The sequence below is a fragment of the Rhea americana genome, unplaced genomic scaffold (genome assembly GCF_003343005.1).
Source record: "Rhea americana isolate MKP2758 unplaced genomic scaffold, rheAme1 scaffold_109, whole genome shotgun sequence".
In the NCBI taxonomy this organism is placed as follows: domain Eukaryota; kingdom Metazoa; phylum Chordata; class Aves; order Rheiformes; family Rheidae; genus Rhea; species Rhea americana.
In genome coordinates, this window is record NW_028185139.1 from 292568 (window position 1) to 301741 (window position 9174).

The window sequence follows — 9174 nt, forward strand, 5'->3', positions numbered from 1 at the left end:
CCTGTCAGGGAGGGGAAAGGCAGTCACTGAGCATCCTTCAGGAGCTGCTGCTTCAGCGCTGAGGAGCAGCTTTGCTGCCCTCCCCCTGGAGCTGGGTGTAGGGGCACAGAATTATCTTGCAAATATGGAGGAAATTCCCTTCCCCCTCCTTGAGACTCAGCTCTAAAAAGAGAAATTATTGTTGTTGTATTTTATGTTGTTTCTTAATGGCTTTTCAGAAACTTAGCTGCTTTGTTTACTCGGCGGAGCTAYGCTTCCGCGTGCCGGAGCCCCGTGTAGGATGCAGTTAAGCCGCTCCGTAATCACTGCTGAAGCTGGCCACAGTGCTGCTGAGATTRCTGTGTATGTGAGGGGAAGGGTATTTTAGTGTTTTCTTTGCATTCCTTCGTTTGTTGGCTTGTTTACTTAGCACCCTTACAGAAGGGGAGGATACTCTTACTGGCTGACAGCAAGAATCGAGGGGCAAGCAGAGAAGCAAGAGCAGGARCGTGTAGCGCTCTGGGTCGACAGGAGCGTTAGAAGGCATCTGCCTYGTTAGAAGCAGTCGTGTCCTCTGCAGGGGAGAGCATCGGATGCTCCTTGGGCCCTGCTTTTTTGGCGTCCGCATTTATTATAATTACTTTGCCAGCAGTATCTCAGTGCTCAGGTGGTTGTGGATTTTAACATGGAGGAACAGCGTAATCAAGGACACATATAATTCAGGACGGTTGTGTGCGCCAGCACGATGGTGCCTGAGCATACTTAAAGGTTAGAGTTTAAGATCTTGGTACGAATTAGCTGTTCGATATTTCTGTGAGATAGTTTGCTTTGTCATTAGAAAATAAATCCAGCACAAGAAGTTTTGTTGGAAGTACGTTTCCTACAGAAATAGCTTTTTTTCAGAAATGTCCACGCTTGAATGTTTCAATTGAGTCACGTGACTAGGGCTAAGGATTAATTAGTGGTTAAATTCTTTGAAAATAGGGCATAATGAGCAGGCAAGACCTTGTGTTGAGTTTTGGAGAAGAGCATGTTAGTCACTGAATTCTTACTATTTGATTTACTGTTATTAAGCAGAGACATGAATTATTTTAAACAAGTGTTTTGAATATAAAAAAACCCAGTAACAATACTTATCTGATGAAAATATGTGCTGCAGGGCCAATAAAATAAATGCCTAGTGTGTTTGGAAGAAAAATCTAACCTTACGTGAAATAAATGTAAAGGATGTTTTAATCTATAGGCTTATATTGAGACTATTTTTGCTTTTTTAAGAAAGTCACTGTTTTGGACCCTTGTGTGTCTCAGTTGCTCTCTCATTTTGCACTGTCAGGGAATCTCAAGTTGAAATTGTCAATTACTGTGTTCTGCTTTCTAAATGCAGTTTTGGTTTTAGTGTGTGTGTGTTTTTGTTTGTTGTTTTTTTTTTTTTTCTCTTTTCTAGGCCCGCAATGTTAACACGGGTGAGCTAGCAGCAATTAAAGTAATAAAGCTAGAACCAGGTAAGTGTTTCTCCTATGAAATAATAAGTTACTGAAATACATATTTTCATGCTTAAAATATGCTTTTACAAAATCAATTGAGTTCACATTGTGTGTTTTAAGAAAGAAATGATTGTTGTTTCTTTATAGTGTAGAACACTCATTCTCAAAAAAAGAAAAGTGACAAGATGTGAGAAGGAAAAAACTTATTTGGAGGACAGTTAAAGGAAAGCTGATTTAAAATGTTAAACTTCTTTGGGGATTTTCAGTTTTAAGTACTGCCTTTTCAATCCATGTAATGCAAATAAACCCATACTGAACAAAAGAAATGAGGAAGACAGACAGAAAAGAAGTTGGCTGGAGAATGCATAGAAGAAGTATCAAGAAGGACTGGTGAAATGATGGGTGAACAAGGGAGGCTGGCTAAAACTTCAGGATGTGCTAGATTTATACTTGAACTGTGTGCATGTTCTAATTTTACAAAGTGCATCTCCCTTAGAGTTCAATTATCAGTGTGAAAGTGCCATTTGATTAATATGATTAGACTTATTGAACTCAAGTGCTGTAATTTGGGAAGTAACATGTCCAAATGTTTTGTTCAGCTCATCACTGTTGGTGTTCCACTTCAAGGTTAATGTTGAGGGGGGGAAATGCTTTATATATTACCTGATTTTTATCCTTAAGGTTTATGCAGCCAGAGGAGGAAAGAAGTTACTGCTTTCTTCTCTTTTCTCTTATTTCTGGAAGTGGTTAGAAGTGTGTGCCTAATATATGTATATGAATTTGTTTTTTTCAAAATAGAACAGTATTTTGTTACTTAGTTCCAAACATATACGTTCACGATGCATCTCTTATTCAAACTGAACATTGAGGTCTCCGATTATCTTGGCTACTTCTTCTGCTTTAACTTTTTATGGAGGTTCCCATCATTGGATTTTTTGGCTGTGCAGAGCATAATGCTGGATTATCAATCCAGCTAAAATGAGCAGTGGTGCTGTGCCTTCCTCTGGAAGGAGGGGGATTCACACATGTAAAGGCCTAGCCAGGGAACAGCAGCAATAGTAYGTTTTAAGCCATTGGCAACAGACCACAAATAGGAAACAGGTGACTGTGACATTACTTTGCAGCCTGCAGTTTGAAATTTGCTTTCCGTAAATAAAATACACATGGATATCAGGTCTGTGGTTAAAAAGTAATGTCTTGATGACCTAAGAATTTGGTAATGTGTTAGTAAAAACTTAAATGTTTTCTTAAATAATAATTTAGCTGGTCCTATTGGAGTTTATTTTGTGTTACATTTGGAATTTATTGACAGCTATATAATTGATAAACATAAGCTTGCTGTCTACACTGAAATTTTGGACAATAGCTTTGTGTTCTGGCTTGAAAGCTCTCAGGTTATGCTGAAGTGTGCTATAACGTTACACTGAAAGGAGAATTTTGACCTATCTCATCATGAGAGGATGACTTTGAATTTTCATGTTTCTTCAGCTTGTTTAAAGAGTCTTTTGTAAGTTATTCATGAAGCTTTTTAAGACCTTCATGCTTATTCTACCTATGAAGTCCTTAAAGTTAATGAGTTGTTTTCTTTGAACTGTATTTGTCTAGGAGCTAAACAAACTTCAGAGAACTTCTTTAAAAAATAACAGTAGCAAATGTAAAATAGCTTGATAGCTTTTCACCTCCTCTCTCTTCTCCTTACCTATAAAATCGACACACACRTTCCAAAAGCAAAAACATCTCTTTCAAACATCTCAGGTTTTACTCTTTGCACAAGTTTTTTATAGTGTATGCATCTGGTGAGAAATTTCTGTAGTAAGACAGGTGCAACCTAAGCATGAAGTAGTTTTGGCATTTACCTAGGCTTTACTATGCCAGTGTTTATTCTGGACATGAGTTATGCACAGCCCATAAAATTTTGTGCTCACTGAGTATACTGAAAAGTTGCAATAGTTGAATGGTTTATGGAATGTAATATTGAATGGCTTTGGTTCAGGAAGGTGATAAAATGTGGGTTGGACATGTGGCCAAAAATAGCAAGCTTTGTCATGTTTTTAAGAACCTAGGTTAATGACAGGGTATGTGCAGATGGACACAGTGGGGTCTCAGGGAAAATACGAAGTTTAGAAAGAGCTATGGCCAATGTCATAAGAGATATCGGATAGCAGATGTGAAGTCCATCTGGCCTGGAATGAGGCCTCTTATCTTAAGAGTTCAATTTTTTATTGCTAAAACCTTGCTGATGAGTTTGATTTATAGCCTGGCAGATCATTACTTTTAATTATTCAAAATATTTATTTTTAAAACATGTGCTGAAAGTCTAGTTCAGAGGAGGGTATGGACTGGGCTGATGAAAATATTTATTCTTCTGCTTTTCAGGAGAAGATTTTGCTGTTGTGCAGCAGGAAATCATTATGATGAAAGACTGTAAACATCCAAACATTGTTGCTTATTTTGGCAGCTATCTCAGGTACAGTTTGTTTCTTTTTCTCATATACAAATGCCTCTATCTCCTTGAAAAGGACATGTCCATAAGGAGACTTAGGCAAAACATGATTTAGCAAATTTATATATTATATTATTTTCATTTACCTTAATATCTTTTCTGTTTACTGAAGTGTCTCTCTATAAAAGTATGTTTCTTTTGATAAAATCCTTCTGCRACAGAGTAGTCGCATTCGCTTGGAAATGAGTTGTCATTGAAAAACTTTGAATTTAATAAATAAATGGAAGAGTTAAGGAGAAGAGTGAAAGTGTAAAGAAATAGCAGGCATCCATAATGTCTTTTAAATCTGTTTCAGTGAAAAATCTCTTAAAACTGCAAAACTTTGGGAAGTGTATATTTTTGTCCCACATYGCATAGTACAGTTCTCAGAAATATTATGACTTTACTGGTGTTGGCTTGTGAAAGTGTCTGTGAGAACTTAGATTTGAATTTTATGGGGAAATAAAGAGGAAAAGTTTGGGGTTTTGTTTGTTTTTGCTCCTCTTGCTTAGGAGTAGTAGTGCTACCTTAAATCWTAAATATAATTTTGTATTGGAGCACACAAAAGTGGAAACTCTGTAGCCTTTAAAAAAAAACACTGGTGATTTTTTTGCCTTGAAATATAAGAAAAATTAACGTTTTGGTTCTTTACTTTTTTCTCTTGAGCTGCATAGTTTTTTAGTATATGTTATAATGTATGTTTCAATTGTTTTGTCCCTTTTTTTTTGTCCTTTTGTAAGGTGTTATGCTTGTTACAATTGCAATGAATTCCATACAGTGGCAATAAGCTCCATACAAAGTCTCTGTATTTAGAAAATCGATAGCGAATTCGTAATTACATTTGATGCTACAATTCTTTTTAATGCAGCCTGATGTATGTTTTATGCTAGACATATCAATTGCTTGATAGTAAGGACTGCACATTTTCTAATGATGGATTTTGTGAACCTAATACTGTCATAATTTTAGTCATATCATACAGGCTTCTGAAAACCTGTGRTGCATTTTAATGCAGTTTCAGAGGCTTTTGATTCATTTCAGATATTTATGTGTATTCTGTCTAYTTGGGGACAGCATAGGTGGGACATGATAGCTCTGCATGTTGTCAAGGTTGCTAGACCCTATCCTTAATGGAAAGATGCCAAGCTCAATTATACATACCTTTACTAGACTTCAGCAACTCAAGTTAAWTTTTTTCCTGATGGGTATCTGCCATAGCCTAAAGCTTTTCAGCAATATAGGTCAAATGTTTTGRAGACTGGGGCTAGGAAGAAACAGATGATATTTTTTCCTTGAAAAATCTTGGTAACCTTTTTATTGAAAGGCTCTTGTGCACCATCTTTGGTGCATCTACAATTTAATATTTGACAGGAGGTGGCTTTTGTTTTCAGAATGTCTTTTTCCTTTCAAAAATCTTTCCAACTTTTGCCAAGTCACCTCCTGAAATACTGCATTTTTTTTTAACTTTCATTCAAGATCTGTTAAAGTTAGCATTCTCTTTATAACCAGCAGTGCCTGCTTTGGTGTGTGTTTGCAGCACTAGAGAARATGAACACCTGCTCCCCAGTTTGCTCAGCTGAAGTTACGTGGCTCCTTGTTTTGCTTGRAAGGAAACTGGGGCGAGATGCTGAAACGGAGAGCGTGGAGTGCTTTCTTGTGCTCTCGGTCACCTTGATGCTGAATGTCTGTGTAGTTGGAGCAAATGGAAATTGGCCACGCTGTGAGTGTACCAGAGCTCGGAGTCAGCGATGGGGGAGAGCGAAAGCCCTGGCAAGGAGTGTGAAGGAGGCGGGAAGGTCTCGTGCTGAAGGCAGAGAGCAGTGGTGTCCCGAGGAATTTGATCTTCTCCCTGTTTCTTGTACTCAGTGTCCCGAGTGGCCCTGGACACTCGTTGAAAGCATGTTTTCTCACTGATGGGGATTCATTGCATCTCTCTCAGTTCAAATGCCTCGTTAGCCTTTGCCTGCTGCATGCAGCTGTTGCATGCTTACAGGTATGATTCAAGCCCCTAGGATCTGTGTTTTGAATTATCTCGGTTTTATGGTCATTTCAAAGGGGTGTAGTGGAAAACTTGTCACAGACATAGTTTAGTGTGGAGCATGAAGGAAGTTTCCAAGGGGACATTAATATTCAGGGTAAGGTTGAAGAGGAAAGAAACTGCTGTAGTTCATCAGATGAGCAGCATCTGTGCTCGACCCCGAGCGATGCAGGGCGTTGTGCAGCCAGGAGTACACAGTYGTGTCCTGCATGTACCGTCATGTATATGCACGCACAAAGCGGGTAGTGTGATTATCAGATGAATAAGCCAGGCTGTTTTGGCGTTCCCGAGCTTGAAGGGTGCTTGTCTTGGCAGCCTTAATGCTTTTTTTTAGCATAGGGTTGATGTGCAAGCTGCATTACGCGCAAGTTTGTGCGGCTGGGCGTACAGACAGAGCACATGTACATGTAGGGGCTTGGTACTCCAAACTCTCCCTGGGAGTATCTGCACTTCAGTTTTCAATATTTAGCTCAATTTTGAGGTTAACCTAAACTGTGAATTACTTGTGTTCTCTTCAGTATTGGTGGCTTCTTGTACACGGGCAATCAAGTCTTACTGGTGATAAATACCTCAAAGTCTCATGAAAGGTTTCCTTTTTTTGGTCTGAATTTGTGTAGTTATTAGTCTGGCTGCTCACAGCTTGCCAGGTGGTAAAGCTCGCTTATTTTTACCTCTCTACAACCCTGGCAAGGAAGCTGTGTTGACGTTTTTCCTGATACGTGACACTATTCTTGCATGCTCAGCAAACCTGAAAGTCACTGTTGCAACTTTTTAACAAGGCAGATTTGCAAAGAAAAAGTATTTGAGGAATATTAGAAGGGAGGGCTGGAGCTCTTCTGTGCTGTTGAAGTTATCTTGAGTTGTTTTTCTAATGCATGAACTTCTGACCAGACTGTGACTGTTCGGTTTTTGTTTGTTTTTGGAGGAAAGATTATTTGTTTTGTAGAAGTATTGGCAAAAGTATCAGTTGTCTTGCTGGTTGTTTTTTCTTATCAGTCGTAGTGGGTCTGGAGTGTTTACAATAACTAATAAAAAGTTGTTTTTGATGGTTTTTAAGACTTCATGTGAAAATAGATATTCAACAAATATTATCATTACATTCTACTTTAATGGAAGTTTACAGATTGAAGTGGTGCTTCTCCCCACGACACTGTACTTGGGATGTGACACTTTTTCTTTAAAAACTCATTTTCCTCCAGTCTCAGGGTGTCAAGATGCAGCTTTGTAGACCCTGAATTTAATTTTTCCACATGCGCTAAGGCGCCTGCTCTCTTTTGTTCTTGCTTGGTGCTCTCCCTCTTGTTTAACAGATGCCCTACTGCGTACTTTACTCTGGACAACTAAATAGCTGCGTTTAAGAGACTTCTCTTTGCCTGACCTTTTGTTTTGCCAGCTTCTTTCAATACTAGGAACAATAAGAAAAATGTCATCATCCTATGCTTGGCACTGCTTTGCATGTTGTTCCCCATGCTCTTCTTCTGTTTATGTATGGATTTTCCCGAGAGTCCAATTAGTGCCTTGCTGTTAACGGAGGTGTTAGGTTACAGAAACTAAGTGGTACTGTTGATCCTGTCTCCGTTTTGTTTGCTGTGCTTACCGTATGCTCTGCAAAGGCAGGCGGTGGGGTACCTCRTTACTGTCATGACATGGATCTTCGCTGCCTCAAAGCACTTCGGATTCAAGCAGCAGATTAATAGAAGGCAAGATAGTGAGTTAGAAATGCAGGCTCCTTTTCTGATCCTCTTAGGTTTCCCTTTTCTGTAGGGCTTGGCCGCGGGGGGAGGTTAGCGCACAGTAATCAGGGGTGTGAATGTCCTGTGCCCATCTCCTTGGTGCTCCCTCGTGAGCGGGCGCTCTCGTTGCAAGGTAGCTTGCTGGGCGCTGCCCCGAGGCTGCTGGGATCATGCGAGTCTTTGCCCGTTTCCACGCTGCTTTTGCTGTTGGCSTCAAAACAGGATGTAGCCGCGTGAGAGAGTGGCTTTTGGGAGCACAGTCCCCCCCCCTCCCCAAAGGTGTCCCTGTCCGAGTGCTGTACTGTTGTAGGGAATGAACAAGGGACTTGGAAGTGTCCGTCTCCAGTGCTCCTTTCTCACTCGTGCTCTCCTGCTGCCATTGCTAATCCCGATGTCTTTCACGGGTACCTGAGACTGCTTCTGTGTCTGACTTTGATCCCTTATTTCAGTGAAGTCTTTGTTTTATGTCAGAGTAGCAGTGCTTTAACCCGTAGAAAAGGTATGGAGTAAAAAAACTGTGCTTAAAAACTGAAAAGCCTCAACAGTTTCCTTCGCACCACTAGAAGAAGCAACCAGGGCTTTGCTATGAGGAGCGTGTGGAGGGGGGACGTAAAGAGAGAGGATATCCAAAAAAAGACAGCTCCACCTTGGAACAGCAGCTATTTTAACTGCTACCTGCTGGTGAGAAATAGTAGCGAGTGCCAGCCCAGGGGATAAACCCAGCAAGTGCCTCGCGAAACACTTCCAGGAACGTTTCTCAGAGCAGTTTCTCGGCTATTGTAACAGAACCTGAACGTAAGCAACCCAAAATCGGGGGCTGTGGAGTAGCCGTCAGGCTTTCCTTTGGTCATCCCGTGTCCCATGTGTGCAGTCGCTCTTTCTCCTGTTTGTTTCGACTGCCAGGACTGACCAGGCACCAGGCACATCTCGGGTTTTCTGCACTCCAAAATGCCTCCTTGCAGCCGTGCTTGCTACATGTGTCACACCAGTGAAAATCATTGAGTGAAAATAAAAGAAGAAATCCATAACTGTGCCTTTTCTTCACTGTACTGTTCCTTTGAGGCCTTCAGCCTGTTTATCTGTTCTTAAACTGGAGATCACCCTTTCCTGAGAGCACGATGAGTCAGGCTGAATCAGTTCCCTTGGAGAGAGGGATCAGAAGAGCTTCCTTCTTCCCCCACTACCAAAAATATCCACGGATATTTTTGAGGGAAAAGACATAATGGCAGCAAGGACTTGCCCACAACATGGGCTGCACTATGCCTAACTTTGGCTGGAGCATTAGAGCTTCACTSCATTTGTTGTGGAGAGAGGGAAGGAATTGAACTGAGAGATACTGGTAGGGCTTTTTGTGTGGGGTGGGAGATTGTTTTGTGTTTTGTGTTTTTCTTTTTCTTTTTTTTTTTTTAAGGAATTGAACTGAGAGATACTGGTAGGGCTTTTTGTGTGGGGTGGGAG

General features: G+C 40.4%; 1 protein-coding gene across 1 annotated transcript in view; it reads left to right on the forward strand.

The window, feature by feature from the left end:
- Positions 1 to 1427: 1427 nt before the first annotated feature.
- The window catches only part of MAP4K3 (mitogen-activated protein kinase kinase kinase kinase 3), a 72994-nt gene continuing 65247 nt past the window's right edge, over positions 1428 to 9174 (forward strand). Inside the window, exons 1-2 of the mRNA XM_085311318.1 lie at positions 1428 to 1481; positions 3840 to 3930. Of these exons, the coding sequence (XP_085167444.1) occupies positions 3875 to 3930 (56 nt within the window). The 5' untranslated portion in view covers positions 1428 to 1481; positions 3840 to 3874. The remainder of the gene's footprint in view (positions 1482 to 3839; positions 3931 to 9174) is intronic.